Source organism: Martes martes (genome assembly GCF_963455335.1).
Source record: "Martes martes genome assembly, chromosome: 16".
NCBI classification, from domain to species: Eukaryota; Metazoa; Chordata; class Mammalia; order Carnivora; family Mustelidae; genus Martes; species Martes martes.
Window position 1 is genome coordinate 59,265,182 of NC_137904.1, and position 23,743 is coordinate 59,288,924.

Sequence of the window (23,743 nt, forward strand, 5' to 3'; positions counted from 1 at the left end):
TGAGTCAAAGTGTTTTATTAAAAAGGTTCCTGAGTGATCTTCCCACCATGTTTCCTTGCCAGCCATCTTGTTGGGTTCCAAGTGGCTGGCTTGTGAGAACAGAGGTTACTGTGTCTCCCTGTTCTGCAGTGCTGGGGGCCACCACCACGACACTGCCCTGTCGCTCAGCTCTGCTAGGGTTCCCTGCTGGCCTGCCTCCCCTTCCTTCAGCTACTATCCACTGTTCTGGCCCCCCGCTTGCTTTCTATGATCTCCCTCCAGTTGTCGCTCCAGGAGAGCAGCCGTCTCCTTGTTGGGGGCAGGGCGAGGTGCTGGTTGTGGCAGCAGGTGAACAAGATGTGCTCCCAGCTTGGGGTCTCCTCTTGGCCTGGGACAGGACATGGGAGAAAGGCAGTGAGATGTAGTCTGTAATCTGGTTATTTTACTCCCTCTCCCTAATCCCAGCAGGCCAGATGCCTGGAAGGTTGCCAGAAAAACAGGTCTAACTAACCTTGAATGCTGTCCTTGTCATCAATGAGCAGGTCCCCCAAGACCACCGTTTTGTCCCTTGTCAGGATGATGCGCTCCACAAACTGGGGCCCCAGGTATTTCTCTACCCAGCGGTACTGTGGTGAGGACACAGGTCTGTCAGTAGGGCCAGTGAGTAAATACGTGGGAGTGGAGTCTCCAGCCTTTGAGAGATGCTGCTCCCCCCCCACCACCACCACACTTCCTGTGTTTCAGTTCTGCTGGTTTATTTTAGACATCAGAACTTAGGAAGCTGTTTGCTAGGAAGGGTTGGGGTAACCGCACCTTCTCACCCACACAGTGTTCATACTTCAGCAGAGGGCTGGAGCAGATGAAGACCTCCGTGCTGCGCGGAAGGGGCACGGGTTAGTTAGGGTGGTACCCGCCCTTACTCCACCGCCCTCCCTCTCTGCCCTTCCTCACTCCTGCATGTTGTTCATCTCCAGCATGGCTTCCAAGGCTCCAGGGATAGGCTCCAAGTCTAGGAAAAAGCCTGGGGCTTCATACACACTGGCCACTTTGTCCTGAAAGATACCGTGTTCTTGTCCCAGCTTCTACCTCCTGCAGATCTAGCCCCAGGGATGACTCTCACAGTTAAGACTCCTGGGGACCCGTCGGCAAATCAGAGCCACAGGGAGAGGATTTTGCATCCGGGGAAGCATTCTTTCAGATTTTCTTGTCCAGGGCGAACAATGGATTCTGAAGGGAGGGTTTTGCTAAACAAAAAGGGGGTGACTCTGGAAATGGAGCAGAGACAGTCTTGCCCAAGGGGAGGGCTCCCATTCCTAGATGCCCTGTGGGCTTGGGCTCCCTGCTTTCGGGGACACTGTGGGGTCGGGGCTCTTGCTCCTGGCGACAGTGTGGGGTCGGGGTTTCTGCTCCCGGGGACATTGTGTGGTCGGGGTACCTGGTTCCCCGGCTCTCTGTGGGTGGGGCCGCCTGCCTCCTGGGCGCCCTGTGGGGTCGGGGCTCCGGCTCCTGGGGTCACCGTGGGGTCGGGGCTCCCCTCCCGCCCACGACCCCTCCCCCGCTGCGCTCCCGCCCTCTCCCTACCTACCCCCAGGTCCGGCCGCAGGGCTCGGTACTGTTCGCGGGCGAGGAAGCCTCGGCGCTCTTCCAGCGCCACGTGCGGCTCCCCGGGGAAGCGGCGGCAGAAGCCCCGCAGAAGGCCCCCCTCGAAGTCGGCCAGCACGCCGTCCATGTCCACCAGCACTCGCACGGGCCGCGCGCGCCGCGCCGCCATCGCCGCCGCCATCACTGCGGGCGCCCGGCCGGGGAAGGACGGGGTGGGGGGGGCGGGGAGCGGGCGCCCGGCCCGCAACTTCCGGAGGCGCGGGGTGGGCGGGCGCACCGGGGCTTATTTGCATGCGGCGCCCCGGGGACCGGCCCTGAGGGAGCGCGCGGCCTTCCTCCGGCGGCGGCGGCGGCGCGCAGCGGCCTGAGCCCACAGGACGTGCGCGTCCGCCGCCCCCGACTCCGCAGTGGACGACCCCAGACCCTGCGAAGGCCTCAGGGCTCCTTAAACCTGTGGGGCTGCCGCGAGCCCCAGAATCCCGACTTCGAGTCCCCGGGCCGCCGCGGGGCGCAGGAGCACGCGGGACGCGGGGCCGGAGCCTCCGAGGCGCGCCTCACGGGGGCGCCGGGCGCCTCTGAAGGGAAGGGACTGCTGAAGGGGGCGGGGCTCCCGGGACGCGGACTCACGCCGGAGTCGGGAGCGGCCGCTGTGGACGTCCCGTTCCACCCCGAGCGGACGACAAGCACGCAGCTCAGGTAATCCGGGACCTCTCAAGGGACCTCGGAAGGGACCTCTGCTCCGGAGTGGGGCGTTACAGCCCCATCTGGAGAACGCGGAGCGCTGCCAAGTTTTGTTGATGCTCCTTTGGAGGCTTCACGCCGTTTTTGTGTTTTGTTTTTTTTTTTTTTTTAAGATTTTATTTATTTGACAGGATCACAAGTAGGCAGAGAGACAGGCAGAGGGAGGGTGGGGAGCAGGCTCCCCGCCGAGCAGAGAGCCCGATGCGGGACTCGATCCGAGGACCCTGAGATCATGACCTGAGCCACCCAGGCGCCCTTCGCGCCCTTTTCTGACTGCGTCCAAATAGATCTACCTGCGACTGTAAACTCGGGTTGGGTTAGGTGAGCGTCTTCCCGCAGTTTCCCACTGAGCGCCCCAGTGTTTCCAAACCATTGTTGTCAGAAGCATTGCAGACGGGAGACTGGTGTCTTGTTCTAGAGCGATCTGATGAAAAAGCCTTAAGACGTAGAATCGGCATAAGCAATAGGGAGTCCTCCAGTTTTCCCCTCCTTCCCACTCACGTCACACAACCTTGAGTCCCAAAGTCCAGACTGTCCACGAGATACTGCTTGTTCTCCCCTCGTCATTTTATGATTATTCGACTCCACTTTCAAGACCCTAAGCTAAGCAGAAAATGTAACACCCTTAGTAAACATGTCTACATAGAACTTCCTGAAGTCTGTTCCGATACCAGAATGACTGGGAGAACTTCCCTCCTTCACAATACTTGACTTTTGATGAGGCACTTATCTTCAAAACAAAACAAAACAAAAAACACTGAAGTTACAGATTGTGACACAAATCAGAGACGGCTCTCTTCCAGGATCCCCACCATTAGAGAGAAGGGTACAGGTGGGGTTCCTACCAACCGAGTGTCCTAATAGAAACCGTAACTCAGGCTAGTGTTTGTAGGGCTAACCTGTTTTAGTGAAATTGGACAGATCCTATAACAAAGCTGTTGACTTCTCCATTTTGCAAATGCTTTGCACCATAAGGGAGAAAAACTTAACACCCCCAGAACTTATAAACACCTTTATTCTTCCCAAAGAAATATCCAGAAGTTCAAATGAACCAGTGGTTATGCTTATCATCTCAAAGATCTCACTTTTTCAGAAAGGAAATTGGTCCCTAAATTACAAGACAAAAACCACAATTTAGTAGTGTAGCTAGACCTAAAAGCCAAGTCTTAATGCCCAATTAGGACATTTAATATAGCATGTTGACCTAGAACTTTCTGCCTAGAACCCAAGAGTTTTTTCCTTATCTTCTGTCTCCTCAGATCCTAGGCCCTCTTTCTTCAGAGTCCTCTTCTGTAACCTCTCACCACTGAGAGGCACCTTGCAAGATGAGGACTTAAAATCTTACACGTAACTGCCCGGCACAAAGGGTAGGTGGAGAATGTAAAATATAGTGGCTATTAATTGTTTTATCACTTATCCATACTACTCAGGTATTTTATTACATCAGATACCATTTTGGTGCTTTGAACTCCTGCTGTGACTTTAAACCTGTTTTTAAGATTTTCTATATTTCTTTGACGGAGACAGCGAGAGAGGGAACACAAGCAGGGGGAGTGGGAGAGGGAGAAGCAGGCTTCCCACCAAGCAGGGAGCCCAGTGGGGGGCTCAACCCCAGGACCCTGTGATCATGACCTGAGCTGAAGGCAGACGCTTAACGACTGACCCATCCAGGAGCCCCCAAACCTACTGTCTTTAGAGAGAAGCCCACTTCTCTGGGTTTTCATTAGTTTGTCTTCACTTGAATGACTCATCAATCCTTGGGCAACAGGGTTTAGAGTAACAGAGAAAAAAGCAACTAAACAGGTAGAACATTGAAACAATCTCAAAAAGATGACACGAGACACAATGTTTCAAAATTTGTACATTGTTTACTTTAAGCAACAGTCCAGGATTGTGAAGTACAACACACATTTTAAGGATACTTCAGTTCATGGTCAAGCACCAGCATCATGCACACAGCTTCAAGTTACCTAAGAAGAGCATTGCCCCCTTGGGGTCTGTTCACCACAAAGACCCACTTCTGTGTGGTCACCGCCCTTGCTTTGCTTACCACTTGGAATTTGTCAGCTTGAGCGTACATGGAAGCCTTCCTCTGCGTGAGAGCAGTGGGCTTAGCTCGTCAGTTAGTTGAGTTAGTATCTGGCTTATTTCTTAAGGTTCAAAAATGAAAAAGGCAGTTTTTTGCTTGGCAGGCAGCAAGGCATGAGGCGCAGGCCTCTACTGTTCCATATGGCACAGGGAGATGCTTTTAGCAAAGGCCACTGACAAGGTAGGCCAACAACGAGTAGGTTTGGCATAAAGACAACCCTGTGTTTGGGGGCCTGAAGGAACGGTGCCTGTGGACTGTCTACTGGTCTGTCCAGTCAAGGCTTGGTCAACCCAAGTAAAGCTGACAAGAAAAGGGTTTTAAAAACCTCAGTACAAAAGATCCTCTAACACATTGGGAACCAAATTGTTCTTAAAAACACTGTACTAAGTGTCACAAAACTTTCCCTCCAATCTACTACTAGAAAACACTCATGCCATGGCCTACAGACCCAGAGGAATCAGGACAGAGAGAGAGAAACCTGTTCTTTGGGGGGGGAGGGGGGAGAAAAAAAAGACAGCAGTACATAAAGTGCTTCTTTTTTAATGAAACAAATCCAAAAGATGTACAGTCAGGCTCAAGTTGTGCAGTTCACAAGCATGGAGAAAACAAAAACAAACAAAACGACAGAGTTCAAGAGAATCAGAGCTAACCCAGGACGAGGCTGGACTTGCCGCCAGGGGGATTTCTTCGGGATGGCACTGGGGCCGGAGCCACTGGGCTGGGCACAGGGGCAGCAGGCACAGGCTTCTCCTCACTCTGCCCCAGGCTGGCCTGCAAGTCTATGTCCACGTTTTCTAGGAAAACAGAAGAAAGTTAGGGCTAACAATTATGTCCAGGTAGAATGAATAATCTTAAGATTTTCTTGAAGGATGGTTCAGATCATACCTAGAGGTATCAAAGCATACATAGAGATAACAAATCACACTTAAAGAAGGCAACAATTGTTCAGCTATGTCCCCACAACCCCAAACCAACCACTGTCAGTCTTTTTGTCATATTTGTACCCAGGCATTTTTCTATGTGTGTTCTTTTCTAAAGTATACACAAATATGAAGATGTATTTTGTTTTTTGTGGTTTTTTTTTGTTTTGTTTTGTTTTTGGTTTATTGATTTCAGAGAGAGAGAGAGAGAGTGCAGGGGAAGGGGCAGAGGGAGAGGGAGAGAGAGAATCCTCAAGCAGGCTCCCTGCTTAGGCGTATAGCCCGACACAGGGCTGGATCCCAGGACCCCAAGATCATGACCTGAGCTGAAATAAAGAGTTGACCATTTAACCGACTGAGCCACCCAAGCATCCTGAAGATGTAAATATTTTAAGTTAGAACATTACAATAAGTGGTGCTCCTGGGTGGCTCAGTCAGTTAAGCCTCTGACTCTTGATTTCAGCTCAGGTTGTGATCTCAGGTTCCTGAGATCAAGACTCACATGGGGCTCCATGCTCAGCAGGGAGACTGAGATCCTCTCTCCCTCTGGCCCTCCCCACTGCACTCTCTTTCTCTAAAATAAAAGAACATTACAGATAAGCCATAGGCCCCTCACCTCCAATCCACCTCCACGTGGGTCTCCTCTCCCTCCTCCCAGAGGGCCTACTACTAGTTGTATCTAGTACCTTTGTTTTTGTTTTTTTTTTTTAAGATTTTTATTTATTTGACAGAGATCACAAGTAGGCAGAGAGGCAGGCAGGAGAGAGGAAGGGAAGCAGGCTCCCCGCTGAGCAGAGAGCCCGACTCGGGGCTCAATCCCAGGACCCCGAGATCATGACCCGAGCCGAAGGCAGAGGCCCCAACCCACTGAGCCACCCAGGCGCCCCTAGTCCCTTTGTTTAATGCATATTTATATTTTATTCCCAAGAGAGAATACATACTACTGTTTTTTGTTGTTGTATTTGATATAAATGATATAAACTTACTTCTTTTACACTCTTAGACATTTACCCATATTTATACACATGGTCATAATTCACCTTACTTAATTGCTTTATAGTATTTTATCCCATGAGTCAATATATTTGATATAATACCATATTAATATTAATATATTATTATAATATTATAATATTATAATATTATAATATTATATAATTATATATAATTATATAATATAATTATATAATATTATATAATATATATAATTATATAATATTATTATTATATTATAATATTATAATATTAATATAATACCATATTATATCAAATATATTTGATATAATATATAGTATATGTATATATATAATATAGTAATATCAAATATATTATTTGGTATAATATAGTATATATAGTAAATATACTGTATTTGCTCTACTGATAGCAAAAAATGAACTGAAACAGGTGCCCACGGGGATACGAGGGCTCCCATCTTCACATCTTCCCAAGAGGCTGTGCCGTGCTCTACCCCAACCTTTGCACACCAACCGTTTGGTAAGCACCTCACTTTAAAATTTCCAAACTGATGGGTGAAATGTTATTTCATTCCTGTTTGGTGTTACATTTCCATGATTACTAGGTGAGCTTAATTTTTCTTTTCAAGTAGGCTCCACGCCCAGGGCGGAGCTATGCAGAGCTTGAACTCTTGACTCTGAGATCAAGACCTGAGCTGAGATCTAGAGTCTCCTGTGTGCGCTCTAACAAAAAACAAAAAACAAAACCAAAATGAGTTGGACTCTTAACTGACTGAGCCATCCAGGTGCCCCTCTGATTTCTTTTTCTAACCACAAAGATAATCCATTGTACTGACATCATTTATTAAAGAGTCTACCTTTCCCCTACTGACTTATAATGCTCCATTAATCAGGTCATTCCCATTTGTATTAACTGGGTACTTTCCATGTCAAAGTCTTAAGAATTAGTGTATTATTACCCAACATCCTAGACATTGCTTGATGATCCACTAATCTGTGAAATTCCCAACAAACCTGTATTCTTATTGAGGCAGTTTCCAAACTTGGAAAAGTCTTTTTTTCTTTTTCTTTCTTTCTTTTTTTTGGGGGAGGGGTAAGTCTTTGGAAAAGTTTGGAAAAGTGACTGTAGGGGCGCCTGGGTGGCTCAGTGGGTTAAAGCCTCTGCCTTTGGCTCAGGTCATGATCTCAGGGTCCTGGGATGGAGCCCAACAATTGGGCTCTCTGCTCAGTAAGGAGCCTGCTTCCCTTCTCTCTCTCTGCCTGCCTCTCTGCCTACTTGTGATCTCTCTCTCTGTCAAATAAAGAAATAAAATCTTAAAAATAAATAAATAAATAAATAAATAATTTAAAAGTGCAAAATGCTGGGCCTCATTTCGGTGTTAAACCATCAAATTCAATTCAGGTGCACATTCTTTATTTTATTTTATTTATTTATTTGACAGACAGAGATCACAAGTAGGCAGAGAGAGAGGCAGAGAGAGTGGGAAGCAGGCTCCCCACTGAGCAGAGAGCCCGACGGGGGGCTTGATCCCAGGACCCTGAGATCATGACCCCAGCCAAAGGCAGAGGCTTAACCCACTGAGCCACCCAGGTGCCCCTCAGGTGCATATTCTAACACCTGCTCTAGAATAAAATTTCTCTCTCAATCTCTCTCTCTCTCTCACACACACACACACAAAGGCACCTTTAGGGTAAGAAACCAAACACTAATTCATAAAACCTGGAAGAATAGCTACTTTAAGGTTTAAAGACATTTATTCCCTCCTCTAGATTAAGGAGTTCCAAAATCCTAGAAACAAAGAGAAGTACTTATTATGATGTATCCATGTGAGAACTTCATGTGGACGTGTACTCGACACCAGTGAAAAGTTCCAATGTAGAAGGAATGTACTTTAAGTCCCTCAAAGACGAACCATTAAAAGTTCATGTTCCTAAAACCCCTTGTACCAAGTTTTGATTTAGCCAACTTTGATACCGAGAAGTCCAAGGAGGAAGAGGTCTAAGATTGGAAACTCAACAAAAAATAAAACTAAAAAGTGGGGGCTTCTGGGTGGCTTAGCAGGTTAATCGTCTGTCTTCAGCTCAGGTCTGCTCATCGGGGAGACTGTGTCTCCCTCTCCCCCACCCCCCTGCTCGTACTTTCTCTCTCTCAAATAAATAAATAAAATCTTAAACAACAACAACAACAACACCTCAGAAATATGCTACTGCTGCTTTTGACATTACCTTTTATGAAAATTTGGAACTTTCTATAGAGGTAACATAACACATACAATGTTCTATGCTATATTCAGCCAGCAGTAAAAATCAGTACGAAGCTTGTCCAAATTGACAGCCCTTATAAACAACAATGGAGCAAGAAAGGGTCACCCCACCCCCCTCGGTTTCCCGTTGCCACACTCTTGTTGCACAAGAAGCAGGATCAAAGGCATCAACATTAAGGACACAAGTCCTCTGATAAGTATCTCTTAAATATGTCCCATTTACTGTAAATACAAACAAACCCCCCAACCCGACATTCTGAAACAACCCAAGATGGATGATTACAGAGGATGAACTCCGCCTGAGCCCGCCTATGGATTCAAGCAATTTTGTTGGTGCTGCTAGGACTTGGCCTCACTGGTACCCATGCTCTAACGGCTCCCCATTTTCTGTCTGCATCAGGCAGTTAGGAGTACATCCAAAGGACAGAGCTCATTACCTTGCAGCCCTACCGTGGTCATTTATTTTCATAAAATGATTTTTATTTTTGCTTTTTTTTAAAAGATTTTATTTATTTGACACAAAGAGAGAAATCACAAGTAGGCAGAGAGGCAGGCAGAGGGAGAGGAGGAAGCAGGCTCCCTGCTGAGGAGAGCCCCATATGGGGCTCCATCCCAGGACCCTGAGATCATGACCTGAGCCGAAGGCAGAGTCTTTAACCCACTGAGCCACCCAGGCACCCCTTTAAGACTCTTTTTAAAGTGATCTCCACACCCAATGTGGGGCTTGAACTCACAACCCCAAGATCAAGAGTTCTATGCTTCACGGACTGAGCCAGCCAGGCGCCCCTCCATAAAACGATTTTATTTATTTATTTATTTATTTATAAATTTTAGGTAGGTTCCATGCCCAGCGTGGGGCTCGAACTCATGACCCCAAAATCAGGAGTCTCGTGCTCCACTGACACAGCCAGTCAGGAGCTCCTCCATAAAATGATTTTTAGATAAATCAAGCTCACACCCACCAATCTTATATCTGTCTTTCATTATTAAGGGAACAGTTTTGTCTTTCATGACTAGATAACATGCCAAGAAAGAAAAAAAGAAAAAAAAAAGACATATGAAGAATAAACAATTCTTAATTTAATTTAAATGCTCCTTTGTCTACTGAGAACTACTCCAGCCAGAAAGAAGGAGTCTAGTGTGTTACTCCATCCCTTTAGTCTATAATGAGACAAGTACAGGAACTGAGAGAACTGAGAATAAGGCTTTAGAAATTTACACAGGGGGCGCCTGGGTGGCTCAGTGGGTTGAGCCTCTGCCTTTGGCTCAGGTCATGATCTCAGGGTCCTGGGATCGAGCCCCGTATCGGGCTCTCTGCTCAGCGGGGAGCCTGCTTCTCCTTCTCCCTCTGTCTGCCTCTCTGCCTACTTGTGATCTCTATCTCTCTGCCAAATAAATAAATAAAATCTTTTAAAAAAAGAAAAGAAACTTACACAGGACCTGACAGAGAAAGCTTCTGTCTGTTGAATCTAATAACTGAAAAATGGGACTTTAAACACAAACACGTCTACTAGAACAGCTATCTTGTATATTCCTGACTTGTCTTTCTTCCTCAGCACATCAATGAGCTCACTGAACGGACATCAGAGTATATGATAAAGTGGTTTATTATAAGGATGAAAGAATTAGAGCGTCGAGAAGTGCAGCAGACTGTCCAACTTGCCTGAAGGCGGGAAAGACTTCGACCTAAATCCCATGGACCTCCTCCTTCTGCTACAGATTTCCCACGTGCTCCCTTTAGCCATTGCTGTATTTCATTCCCCAAAAGAGGAAGGCAATTTTCCTTATACCCAAACAAAATCTCTCTTATTTAAACTGAGTAGGAACAACGAAAAAAATAAACTGAGTGGCGTAGCTTGACTTTGAAGTAAACCTGGCAACAGGACGGGGGTTGACCTCTGTACCACCAGCTGGATCTTGAATCGTTACACCCCTTGTCATTTCATGACAAACGAACTAAAGGTAAAGACTTGTCATACTACACAGCTCAGGGTGCTGTTTACCCGAAGAATCTCTAACAAACTGAATGGGGGTGGGAGGGGAGTTATTATTAGCAGGAATAATGACCCATTTTTTTCCTAACTTCTTCAGGGGCTCTCACATATTTCTTCAGGCTCCCCAGATTGCTAACTACATCCCCCGTCCAAAAGTGGGGACTAAAGATGAGCTGATTCTTGCTAAGTCAGGTCTGATGTGGAAGTACTTCAGAACACGAAACGCAGCAAAACTGAAAAGCCCTGAAGATTTCTTTACCTCCAGAAGAGTCTCTGCAAACGGAACACACTGGACGCGAACGATAACATCTTCAGTCCAGTGAGAAAGTGACTTGTGCACTGAGGAGAAACCCTGGTAACGCTCACAAAGGTTCAGGAGATCCTTCTCCCACCACGCCCACCAAGAAACACTGTCTGAGGGGCGCCTGGGGGGCTCAGTCGTTAAGAGTCTGCCTTCAGCTCAGCTCATGATCTCAGGGTCCTGGGATCGAGTCCCGAATCGGGCTCCCTGCCCAGCGGGGGGTCTGCTTCTCCCTCTCCCACTCCTGCTCCCCCTGCTCATGTTCTCTCTTTCTCTCTCTAAAATAAATAAATAAGGAGCGCCTGGGTGGCTCAGTAGGTTAAGCCTCTGCCTTCGGCTCGGGTCATGATCTCAGGATCCTGGGATCAAGCCCCACATCGGGCTCTCTGCTCGGCAGGGAGCCTTGCTTCCCCCTCTCTCTCTCTGCCTGCTTGTGATCTCTCTCTCTGTCAAATAAATAGATGAAATCTTAAAAAAAAAAAAATTTTTTTTAAATAAATAAATAAAATCTTTAAGAACAGAAGAGAAGAGAAAAGAAAAAGAAGGGGAGGGGAGGGGACGGAAGACAGAGAGGGCAGAAGAGGAATCTGGTTCTTAAACCTGTTCTACGGAACAGCTGCCTCACAGAGTGTAATGGGAGGCAGAGGTCCCGAGGAAGCAGCCTCTTCCTTCTGGACCAGACGGCCTTCCGGCGGCGGCATTTCACTGAGTCAACTTTCACCTGATTCCAACTGCCTGACACACACGAGCCTTTCATTACTCGCAGAAGTAATTCTCTGGCACTTGTTCAGGAAGATTCAATAAATACTTCAGAGACTGACTATCATTAAATAAATGATTATAGCTCATTTCCACATATAATTGGTAACATGGATGCTGAGAATTTACATCTGCCCCCTAAATCATCAACTGTAAGATCACAGAGGTACCAGTGTCTTGCTAAATAAGCACCTGAGCATAAAAATCAAACAAACTTGGTCATTAAATGCTGTGGGCCAAGCTTGAAATGCCAGCGCTTATTACTAAAAAGCTCTCATTAAGAATAACAGACACTGGGGCGCCTGGGTGGCTCAGTGGGTTAAGCCTCTGCCTTTGGCTCAGGTCATGATCCCAGGGTCCTGGGATCAAGCCCCGCATCGGGCTCTCAGCTTGGTGGGGAGCCTGCTTCCTCCTCCCTCTCTGCCTGCTTCTCTGCCTACTTGTGACCTCCATCTGTCCAATAAATAAAATCTTAAAAAAAAAAAAAAAAAGAGTAACAGACACCAGCCTGACTACTGGATACATATTCGTGAAAGACTCCGTTTTCCCTCCCTGGTGCATTTCTGACACGGCTCTCACTGCAGCAGATGCAGCCGTGTTCACTAACTTCCCGGTTTCATTTTTCTTTCCTCTGCACCCAGTGCGTGCAGGCATTTGGGGCAAAGCCAGGTTTCACTCCCCAGTCTCTTTCCCCAAGACACGATTTCAATTTCAAATTCCAATCTATGCTAAAACCATTTACAGAACCAGTAACTGGGGCTGCAGAAGGACTCACCATGAATGTCGCCTTCTCCCTGGAAAAGAAAAGAAATTTAAAGTTTAGTTCAGTTTTTATTTTTATTTAATTTTTTTTAATTTATTTTTTTAGTAATCTCTATAGCCGACATGGGACTCAAACTCATGACCCTGAGATCCAGAGTCACATGCTCTTCTGACTGAGCCAGCCAGATGCCCCTAAAAATTTACTCCAGATTTTAATTTTATAACAAGCAAATAAAGCAGTCACAGTTCTGACAGGCTACTATCTATTTGAAACCAAATGCGAAATTTCATTTTGATGCAGTCAAGTTCAGGGTCAGGCCACAACACGATTACATTACAACCTTTACTTACTTTGGGACAATGCTGAACAAAAGTGCTACATGACAGGTTGCCCCAGTGCCAGCAATATCCAACACACCAAAAAACGTTAACATTTACGTCAATGACCTAATATCAATTAGGATTTCAGAGGATCCTTTAATCAGAATGGGAAACTGGTAAATTTATCCTTCCATTCTCTCTCTCCTTTCTCTTTATCTAGCTGTTGAAGGGCCTCTATAAATTCCAAAGCCCCACACAGGTCTCTCCACACTTGCACCGCTGATGCCTCTGTGTGCTCTGAGGTCCCTGCTTACAGGCTTCCAGACACATCCGTGGGGGCACTGGGACCATAGTCCTCTGCAGACAACTGAGGGTAATGCCCAGGCTGGAGCCTCCTGGAGTTCAGCTCAGAACAAATAACAACTGGGCCATGTTTGCCAACAACGAGAACAATCTTTGAATTCACAAATGCTACTACATATGAGTTACGTAGGAAGTAAGCGTGCTCTATTAGTTCCCAAAATCAACAGTGAAGGAGAGAGACTAATCCTACTGGTAGAAGAGACATCTGAACAGACCCAGATCATGTCACCTCATTTTTCCGACTTTATTCTTTATCGATCTTCCATTCCCAATATGGCCTCAGTCCTTCTCCTAATTATGTAAGACTCCAGTGGCAGAACTGAAGCTCTTAGTACAACAGGAGAGAAGTGAATTTCTAAACTGTATTAACCTCAAAGCCCTTGTCCCATGTTGTCACACTGACCTTCAGATCTAAGAAGTCCCCAGCGTTCGCTTCAGAAGAGTTCCTTCTCTGGGGTCCAGATGACTCAGAATCCTGTCTGCCACCACTAGACTTGGCACCTGAATTAAACCATACTTTCTTGAGGAACGGACAGAACTAAAGCGAAAACACTGCTTTCGTGAGTGATGTTCGTGTTAGTCTCATATACAAAATGAGCTAACACTGTTAGGAGGGTTAACTGAGAGCTTAAAAATTCTACCAAATAACCCAATTTGACCCCAGCCCCTAGTCTGACCCCTCAAGACTCAGTAGTTCCCACTTTTGGGTCCCGGTCTTTCCTCCACTGACAAGCTTTAACTGTTGTTGATCTCATTATGGTTGAGCTGGATTTTGCTCATCACAGAAAACCAACCGTAGTTATTCATGCTGGGTCTGTCCCTTTTGACCAGTGACCACAGATATAAGCAGTACCTGCCGACTTGGCCCATGAAGGAGGATTTTCCTCAGGTGTCCCAAAGATGCTAGATGCCATTTTGTTCCTCCTCACAGGCTGTTCTGTTGGTTCATCAAAGCCTAATGAAAAGTTGGATCCACCGCCTGGAGGCCGCAAAACCCTTGGAATAATGGCAAAACATCCATTTCAGGTCATACCAAAACACTTCTCGGCATAAATGCCTTCAAACCCCTTTCATTTCATTTCCCTCACCCATTTGTTCCTCCTACCCACCCCCCAACAAGGGAGAGGAACGGATTCGTCGTGGTATAAATTCAGTACTGGATCACACCAGTCAGAATGGTCTACAGTAGTAGACAGACAAGAAACAACAGTGTTGACAAGGATGTGGAGAGAAAGGAACCCTCACGCCTGGTGGTTGGTGGGAATGTGAGTTAATGCAGCCACAGTGGAAAACAATATGGAGGGTCCTGAAAAAACTGATAATAGAAATACCGTATGACCCAGTAATCCCACTCTGGATATCTACCGGAAGAAAACAAAAACACTCATTTGGAAAACACACGCACCCCTAAGTTTACTGCAGCGTTCTTTACAACAGCCAAGGTATGGAAGCAACCCAAGTGTCCACTGATAGATGGATAAAGCAGATCTGGTACAGACAGATGCACGGTGGGGTATTACACAGCCATAAACAAGAATGAAACCTTGCCACTGGAGATACATGGAAGGATGCAGAGGATATGATGGTACACGAACTAAGTCAGACAGAAACAAACACTACGTGATTTCACTTTATGTGGAACCTAAAAAACCAAACCAAATGAACAAACAAAAAAAACCCAGCAACAGACTCACAAACACAGAGAACAAACTGGCCAGAGGGGAGAGGGTGGCGGGGGGGGGGGGGATGGGTGAACCAGGTGAAGGGGATTAAGAGGTGCCAATTTCCAGTTATGAAATAAATAAGTCACAGGACGAAAAGTACAGCAAAGGGAATATAGTCAATGATATTGTAACAGATTTGTGTGGGGACCCACGGTGACACCACTCACCCTGGTGGGCATTTCATAGTGTATAGAATTGTCGAATGCTGTATGGTGTATACCTGAGACTAATATAATATTGTACTGTCAACTATTCTCAATAAACAAAAAGACTTAATATTTGCAGTAAGGTTGTCTGACGCCCAGGGCAGCTGAAACAGCCTGGTTCATGTCCCCTTTTAACAAAGACCTAACAGACCTCGCCTAATGGGTATGGCTGGATATATTTGCAAAGAAGTTTGGAAGCACATCTCGTTATTTATGTATTCATAACTCACTTCCACTTTTATTTTCAACTAAACTAAAAACGCAAGAGCATACATGTAAAAGTTGATCATTTTAGAAACCCAAGGAAAGCTGATGATAGTCTCCTGCTGTCTTGGTGGCACCAGTAAGGCCCCTTTTATACACCTGTAAGGCACACAGTGTTCTCACTAGTAAACACAAGGGACCGGCCACAGGAGGAAGTCTGAACCAGACACGGCGCAAGACTCCCAGCATGTTTGATTACCAGGCACCACTGGACACCCTCTACCGCTTTCGGTTCAGCAAGGAAACCCAGCACTTGGACCTTTCCAGAGCTTCCTGTCTTGGATTGATCAATGTGTTCCCTCCCTGGGAAAACTCAATTTAACTTGTCCCGTCACTGCTCGGAAAGAGAAATGGACATGGTCTTACGGGATGATTTTCTAACTACTGATTCTATTCCGTTATTGGGGACAGGAGTAGTCTGGTCTCCTACTTCTTCTTAAATTGAGAAATATTTTTAATCTTTAATCTTTTTTTTTTTAAGATTTTATTTATTTATTCGACAGAGATCACAAGTAGGCAGAGAGGCAGGCAGAGAGAGAGAGGAGAAAGCAGGCTCTCCATGGAGCAGAGAGCCCGATGTGGGGCTCGATCCCAGGACCCTGGGATCATGACCTGAGCCGAAGGCAGAGGCTTTAACCCACTGAGCCACCCAGGCGCCCCTAATTTGAGAAATATTTTTATAGGAGGATGTCCATGTCATCCAAGTTTCCAAAGAAATAACAGTTTTCCTTTGCAAATACAGCTCCTTACATTAGAAAACAAAGGAAAAATTAAACACTTACGGGGTAAATTCCCTTCTAAGTACCTCTCTAAGGGCATTCCAAGTCTTGATTTTTTTAAAAACTATTGTTGCATGCTGAATGTTTTCTCACTTCCATTATTTTTTTCTTTGGCGCATACATCATTGAAGAGTACATTTATACGTTTCCAAACATAGGGGTCTTTCTGGTTTATTAATTTCTAGCTTTTAACTATAACACAGACAACTGCCTGTATGACATGAGTCCTTTGAAATTTGAGGAAAGGTTTGTTGTTGTTTTTTTAAGATTTTATTTATTTATTTGACAGAGATTTATTTATTTGACAGAGTAGGCAGAGAGGCAGGCAGAGGTTGCGGGGAGGAGGGGGGGACAGGCTCCCCGCTGAGCAGAGAGCCCGATGAGGGGCCTGATCCCAGGACCCTGAGATCATGATCTGAGCCAAAGGCAGAGGCTTTAACCCACTGAGCCACCCAGGCGCGCCGAGGAAAGGTGCTTTTAAAGCCTAATATGTGGTCAACTTAATCTATATATGCTTGAAAAGAATGTGTATTTGCCCATGTTCTACAGGTCTACTAGGATAAAGCCTGCTAAGTGTGAGTTGTTCTAATCTACCGATTTTTAAGTATGTTTTATCACTTAATGAGAGAATCTATTAACAATTCCTACTACAATGAAGAGTTTATCAGTTTCTCCTCAGAATTCTGTCAGGAGTTTTCTCCCAAAAAGACTGCCACTGGGGGCGCCTAGGCAGCTCAGATGGCTAAGTGTCCAACTCGGTTTCAGCTCAGGCCATGATCTGAGGGTCGCGGGATAGAGCCCCTGAGCCCATGCTCAGCCGGGGGCTGCGTGAGGATTCTCACCCTCTCCCTCTGCCCCTCCCCCGACTCACGCGTGCACTCCTTCTGTCTCTAAAATAAACAAATCTTTAAAGCAGAAGAGGGGCACCTGTTTAGCTCAGTCAGTAGATCGTGCGACTGTGGATCTTGGGGGTGTGAGTTCAAGCCCCATGTTGGGTGTAGAGATTACTTAAAAATAAAAAAAGTAGAGGAATCACAAGAGGAAAATTGGAAAAAAGGTACTAACAGGCAATTTAAAAATGTGGATAGCCTCTAAACATTAAAAATGCAATCCCACTAGCAAATAACTGAAATTTTAAAAAAGGATAGGGGCGCCTGGGTGGCTCAATGGGTGAAACCTCTGCCTTCCGCTCGGGTCAGGATCTCAGGGTCCTGGGATCAAGCCCCGCATCAGGCTCTCTGCTCAGCAGGGAGCCTGCTTCCCCCTCCTCACTCTCTGCCTGCCTCTCTGCCTACTTGTGATCTCTCTCTCTGTCAAATAATAAATAAAATCTTTAAAAATTTTTAAAAATAAAAATAACAAATAAAACAAAAGGATATTTATTTTGCTTATTAGACTGGTAAATATGAAAAAAATGCCAATTTCCAGCATTAATTGAAGTATCTCTACAAACTTTCTTTTAAAAAAATATTTTTTTTATTAATTTGAGAGAGACACAGAGACAGTGAGAAGCACAAGCAGGGGGGAAGGCAGAGGGAGAAGCATAAACAGACTCACTGCTGAGCCAGGGGCCCAACTCAGGGTTCGATCCCAGGACCCTGAGATCATGACCTGAGCCGAAGGCTGACGCTTAACCATCTGAGCCACCCAGATGCCCCAAATTTGTACAAGCTTTCTAAAGGATATTCTGATAGCATATGTCAACTGTTTGCTTTTTATATGAACTGGCATTTCTACTTCCAGAAATTATCCTTATCGGATAACCAGAAATATGTACAAGGACACTCCTATAAAAATGTTAATCTATAAATAAAATTGGCAATACCCTAACTGGCCCTTAGTAGGGGTTTAGTTATCCAAGCATGTCCATACAACAGAAAGCTGTATACATTAGGGTCAGATTTACCTTCACTAGTAGATGTCAGAAGTTATTCAAAACACAGTGAATGAAAAACGTTGGAAAACAGAAGGGCAATCACGTGTTACATAGAACAATGTGTATACAGAGAGATACACTTATCTAGCTGTGTGACCTTGGGAAAACTGCCTATGCTCTCCCTATGCTTTGGTTTTCTCTGCAAGAAGAAGAGATTTACGGCAGCTGCCTTGTAAGACTATTCTAAGGATAGCCTATAGGCTGTGCCTAGAACAGAACCTGGAACACAGACGGCTATGAGGTACTGTCATCAGAACTAGACATAAAGGCCTGAAAGCACAAACACCACAATGTTATCCAGGGTTTGGGCTTTCCAATGGAATTTCAGGTAAATTTCAGTGTCCTGTTTTATACTTCATATTCTTCTGGATTGCCATTAATCTAAAATTCTTCTTTTTTAAGATTTTATTTATTTGATAAAGAGCACAAGCAGGGGGAGCGGCAGGCAAAGGGAGAAGCAGGCTCCCTGCTGAGCAAGGAGCCCCACGTGGGGTTCGATCCCAGGATCCTGGGATCATGACCCGAGTCGCAGGGAGACGCTTAACCCACTGAGCGACCTAGGGGGCCCCATTTTATTTATTTTTTTTAAGATTTTTTTTTTTTTTTTTTTTTTTTTTTTAGTAATCTCTATACTCAACGTGGAGCTTGAACTCACAAACCCAAGATCAGGAGTCCCATGTGCCACCAACTGAGCAGGAGCCTCAGTCTAAAATTCTTCTAATGGCAGCTTCTGGGTCCCGGAATTCGACGGTCCTAGCTTTCCCACGGGCCACAGCATGTGCTCGTCTGTGCGTACCCCTGTGCCCTCGCATCTTACAACTGAAACCCTGGCTCCTCTGCTCCCTCGGGTGCAGCGGACCCTGGCCTGCGCTCCCTAACGCCGCGCCCCTTCCTACCCTGTTCCTCCTCCCCGCAAACCAGCAGAAGCAAGCCTTGGTGTAACCCAGGCAGGACTGAGGAGATGTGACCACCCGCAGGGCTCTCCGCCTTATCTAGATCTTACCTTCTTCACCAATCCAGCCCAGCCCCTTTCCTCACCTTTCCCTGAATAGTTGGTTAATCCCCACTTTGAGGTATTTACTCCCATTTTTACTCCGGCCTAGAGCACTCTCTACCCTTTCTTCAAGGGCTCTTCAAAACCTAGCCCATCTCTTAAACCTCCACGTCCTCCATAAAGTCGATCAGTAGAACCCTCCATAGGCTCAAAGAGTATCGGGTAGTACATGGAGGAAAGGATGGCAGATCCTCTCCTAATGGTGTAAAGTGCCCGAGAAAGTAAATGTCTTTGGCCTGTGGGTCATGCAGTCTTTCCCCCCCCCCCAAGAATTTATTTGTTTATTTGACAGAGAGAGAGAAAGAGAGAAAGAATACAACCAGGGGGAGTGGGAGAGGGAGAAGCAGGATCTCCACTAAGCAGGAGCCCAATGTAGGGCTCCATCCCAGGACTCTGGGATCATGACCTGAGCCGAAGGCAGAGGCTTAATGACTGAGCCACCCAGGCACCCCTGGGGTCATGCGGTCTTTGGAACTATTCAGCTCTGTCATGTAGCACAAAGGCAGCCACAGACAATCTGAAAACGAAGGAGCACAGCTCTGTTCAAATCAAACTTTATTTACAAACATTGCATTTGATTTTCATGTAATTTCCACAAGTCAAGAAATGAATCTTTTTTTAAACAACCATTTATGAATATAAAAATCAGGCACCCACTGCATTTGGCCCTTGGGTAATAGTTTGCTGGGCTCTGTTCTACTAATTCAACAGCCTCACTTTTAATGGCTCAGTTGGTTAAGTGTCCGACTCTTTGTTTCAGCTCAGGTCATGGTCTCATGGGTTGTGGGACTGAGCCCCATATCTGGCTCTGTACCCAGCAGGGAATCTGCTTGAAATTCTCTCTTTCCCTCTCCATCTACCCCTCTGCCCACTCGCTCTCGCCCTCTCTCAAATAAATAAATCTTAAAAAAAAAAAAGGTAAGTGTATCCAGGCATACATTTTATAAAGATGATAATTGTAGGTTTATTTAATTAAACTGCTTAAATCATAATTAAAGGTGTGTTATAAATTCTTAATAGGCTTTCTCTCATGTTAAAGTTTGAAGCAACCAGCTTTTTATCCCTTGTTCCCCAAATCAACAAAGACACCTGAAATAAAATCAAAATTAACTTGCTTCAATATCATCCCCTTCACTCCCTAGAGATTAGAATGATTTTTTTTCCTTTCCATAATTAAACCCTCATGAATTATTTTACCAAGATGAAAATCTCCAGAACCCTAATAGGCTGGGAAGTATTTTGGGGTGTTAAAAAAAGGGGGAAAAAAAGAATACTAGCACCCAAACACCAGCTTAAAAAGAAAGTCAACGCTCTGAGCACCCAACTTTTTAAAGGTCTGTTTTCCTCCCACAATAGCAGGTAATACCTACTCCGATGACGTCATTGTTGTAGAGCCCATTTGTAACAGTGAGACATCCCCAAACAAAGGATTTGGATCATAAGACAGAAATTATTTCAGTTTAATTTTTTAAGATCCTCCTATTCTTTCTGAACTAAATCAGGATTACATATTTGAGACTCAACAAAAATGTGCCCATGTACTATGGATAGCAATTTTTTTAAAATTACTTTTCTTTCTTCTTTCTTTAAACCCCAGAGTTCGCACGTGATCTTTGCAGATCATTCCCCTACTAGCCTAAATTTACAATGTGCTCATGGAGCCAGGAGAATGTTACTGCAGAAACAAGTGGAGAATTCAGTGAGATTACAGAGGAAGGAAAGGTAAGCAGTAAACACAAGGACAAAGCTCCAGTCCTGAGGTCACAATATTGGAGGGAAACTGATGACAAAAGGTGAATGAAAACATTTATTCTGCAGAACGAAAAATCACTCCGGTCTCACATTTCCAATATACATATCAAAAAACTAGCATGAGGATTCATTTGACCTGGTTACTGAAATTTTTTATGAAGCACTAAACAGAACTTAACCCCAAAAGATAAAACCTGATTTTTTACATAATGTGTCGATTTTCACATTCCAGTCACTACAGTCTGACCAGCAGAAAGTTGACCACATGGCACAAAAGAAAAACCAAGGTTCAGTGTGTTCCAGTACCCTCTGAAAAAAATGATCTCATTGCAAGATGACAACAGAAGAGGGAGTGACCAGTATTTTCATAGGTCTGTCCTACTCAAGGTCCCCAACCTGCCAGGACCAACCAATTTATAGTTTTTTAAATCTTTCCCACTCTTTTCTACGTTGTATAAGGGAAAGGAATGAGTTGAAAAGGGATGTCAACCTCCCGCCTAAGACTTACTGCTGAGGCCAGTTTTTTGTCCCCAAGTTCTCCAACCCCTGTGAAGCACTATTTCACAGCCGTCTTCTTAGTCCCACAAAATGGCTCCCTTTGTGCCACTTGCCCAGGACCCCAAGGCTGGTCGCACACGACAGCAGGTCGTGATCAATGAAGAACAGATGCCCAGAAAAAGTGGAACCTACAAGCTTCCTACAAGCCTTGAGCAGGATCCCAGAAATGCCTGTATCCACCTTAAACGAACAGTGTGCAATTAGCCGAGACAATGTGGACACCTTCCACCGATTACAGACCCTTCCACCAAGTCAGGCAAGGGCTTGGAAGAGGGTTCCAGTCCAAACACCCAGTGTCCTCTTCCCCAAATGCTGTAGCAAGACTGGCCAGAAAGGCCCTGGCTTCCCAGGTGGAGACAGTACGGAAGAGACAATGGATGTCTCCGGCCCCGCCCAAGAACAGGAAACCTCCTCCAGCTCGGGAACCCTGGCCAGCGACGAACTCATTTGGCAAACGTCAAAGGGGGAAGGGAAAGAGGTGGGATGTGAAGACCGAGGTCCGAAGGTTTGAGCGCAGAAAACCCACTCGGACTGGCTCACCACCCCCCCTCTTTCGCGTTCGGAGGTGGGCGCGGGAGGGGAAGGAGCAGGGGTCTTTCCTTTGTTAGCAGAGGGGAAGCACTTCGCAGAGGGCTGACGGCTGGGTCCCGGACGCGCGTGGGGGTCGCAATGACCAGCCCCGCCCGACCACAAATGCCACCTGCCGGGCGGGCCCCAGCGGGTAGGAGCCCGCAAGACTCGATCGCTGCGGCCGCAAGAGGTGACAGCCGCGCCGGGCGCGGGGCCGCCACCTGCCCCGGGCCAGAGGCATGAGCGCGTGGCCAGGGGTGGGACAATGGGGCCTGACCGGGGCGCCCCGGGGGCTGCCCAAGCACTTGGGGGCCAAGACCACCGCCCTGAAGCCGGGCCAGCCGCGCCGCAAAGGGAAGGAAGCGAGCGAACCGTCACCGCATGGCCTGACTACCAAAATCCCGCAGCACTGCGAGGGCGAGCGCCCTCGGCCCTCCTCGGCCGACCCCTCGCTCGGGAGGGGGGGGGGGGAGAGGAATGAATGGGAGAGGAGCGGGAATCGGGCGGGGCCGGCGCGCGGGGCTTGCGGGACGGCACAAAGACGGAGCCGACGGCCGAGCCCCGCCGCCCGCCCCGGCACGAGCGCGGCGCCCGAGGCACGTTACCGCCAACGACCGGCCGCCCGGCCTCAGTGGCCCCACCGGGCAGCGGCCCTCCCGCCCCCGCCCCCCGAGCTCCTCGTGGGGCGGGTGCGGCCCCGCAGCCTCACCGGGAGCTATTCCTGCTGTTGGGATCGACTCCCTTGAAGGTGGTGGTGGTGGTCATGGTGCCGAGGAGCGAGGTAGGCTGGAGCGGGAGCAGAGCGCTGAAAGGGTCGGGTCCGAGGGGCGCAGAATTGCTCCCCACCTCACCACCAGCGACCGCTGCAGGAGCCTCCGCCACCGCCTGCCTCATCGGCCGCAGCCTTTATAAGGCTCGAAAAAGCCCGCCCCCACCCTGCCGGTATTGGCCAATTCAAATAGCCTTTTTCGTCCCTATTGGCTCCCTGGAGTGCCAAGCATCGTGCGGCACCTCGACGGGCTGCTGTGGCCCCAGTTCAGCCTAAACCCGCCCCCTTCCTGGTCAGGGTGTCTTTAGAAGTTCCCCCTCCCCCATCCCCAAATCTTGGTGATGATTGGACAAAAGGACGAACCTGCCCCGCGCTGGGCACGAGTTGTGCTCGCTGTCACTTAAGGAAGTTACCTGACCAAGGGAAAACTCGCCCTGGGCGAGTTGGAACCCACAAGCCGAGGACAGATTTGTCTTTACCATTACTTACTTGCCTTACTCATGGAGAGACAGTCAGGCACGCTCCTTAAGGGATGAAAATTACTGCCACAAACTGACATTCATTGAATACCTACTGTGTGTCCCGTTTGGAAACATGACAGTCTCAAAACAGCAGCACTATGAGTCAGCAACAGAAAGCAAGCCAAGATGATCCCTTTTCAAACGACTGGAAATTCTTCACATTTTAATATTATTTAGCTGTCATGGGTGGTGCATGTACTGGACTAAAATTACAGTCGCTCCGATTTGAGGGCCTGTTCTAAGGCTGGGTAATGGTTGAGGTGGTGGGGAACAGTCACATCCCTTGCTACCAAGACTACGGAGCAGCCCTGGCCTCTGCAGCTGTTTATAACCCTTAAGTCATGATTCTTCCACCTGTCTGCGTAAATCTATCCCTGCAACAAATGCAGACACCACTTGGAGGGCTCAAGAATGACTGTTTACAAGATCCTAATAGGAGAGTCTTGAGCAAACGAGAATGGAGGCCTCCCCATGTCAGGCATGCTTCCTCAAGGCAGACCCTTTTCAGTATCTCCATAAAAATTAAGCCACATTCCTCTTT

General features: G+C 46.9%; 2 protein-coding genes and 1 long non-coding RNA gene across 4 annotated transcripts; 1 reads left to right on the top strand and 2 right to left on the bottom strand.

Moving 5' to 3' along the window:
• NT5C (5', 3'-nucleotidase, cytosolic) lies at nt 1-1,927 on the bottom strand. Of its 2 annotated transcripts, none has more exons than XM_080826187.1 (5): nt 1,565-1,927; nt 931-1,031; nt 793-853; nt 491-605; nt 1-367 (listed from the first exon to the last, which is right to left on the bottom strand). In XM_080826187.1, the coding sequence occupies exons 1-5, from the start codon at nt 1,760-1,762 to the stop codon at nt 207-209; spliced, it is 636 nt and encodes a 211-aa protein (XP_080682313.1). In that variant the 5' UTR covers nt 1,763-1,927; the 3' UTR covers nt 1-206. The 2 variants fall into 2 exon arrangements, with proteins under 2 accessions (XP_080682313.1, XP_080682314.1); XM_080826188.1 differs by having other exon boundaries at nt 5-434.
• Nucleotides 1,895-12,097, top strand: LOC308356865. Its single transcript, XR_013968144.1, has 4 exons — nt 1,895-2,277; nt 6,716-6,825; nt 10,126-10,531; nt 10,661-12,097. It is a non-coding gene; the product is annotated as an uncharacterized lncRNA (long non-coding RNA).
• On the bottom strand, nt 4,932-22,789 carry JPT1 (Jupiter microtubule associated homolog 1). The gene is made up of 5 exons (XM_080826191.1): nt 22,622-22,789; nt 13,923-14,065; nt 13,473-13,570; nt 12,399-12,417; nt 4,932-5,205 (listed from the first exon to the last, which is right to left on the bottom strand). Exons 1-5 carry the CDS (start codon nt 22,675-22,677, stop codon nt 5,057-5,059), a joined length of 465 nt encoding a protein of 154 aa, XP_080682317.1. The 5' UTR covers nt 22,678-22,789; the 3' UTR covers nt 4,932-5,056.
• Between the last annotated feature and the right edge of the window lie 954 nt (nt 22,790-23,743).

Coding starts and splice junctions, on each gene's coding strand:
- NT5C (XM_080826188.1), bottom strand. CDS start 1,762: ATGGCGGCGGCGATGGCGGCGCGGCGCGCGCGGCCCGTGCGAGTGCTG. Junction 1,032..1,564: donor CCCTGCGGCCGGACCTGGGG/GTAGGTAGGGAG, acceptor GGTATCTTTCAG/GACAAAGTGGCCAGTGTGTA. Junction 606..792: donor AACACTGTGTGGGTGAGAAG/GTGCGGTTACCC, acceptor TCCTCACCACAG/TACCGCTGGGTAGAGAAATA.
- JPT1 (XM_080826191.1), bottom strand. CDS start 22,677: ATGACCACCACCACCACCTTCAAGGGAGTCGATCCCAACAGCAGGAAT. Junction 14,066..22,621: donor AACAGCAGGAATAGCTCCCG/GTGAGGCTGCGG, acceptor CATTATTCCAAG/GGTTTTGCGGCCTCCAGGCG. Junction 13,571..13,922: donor TTCATGGGCCAAGTCGGCAG/GTACTGCTTATA, acceptor GGTTTAATTCAG/GTGCCAAGTCTAGTGGTGGC.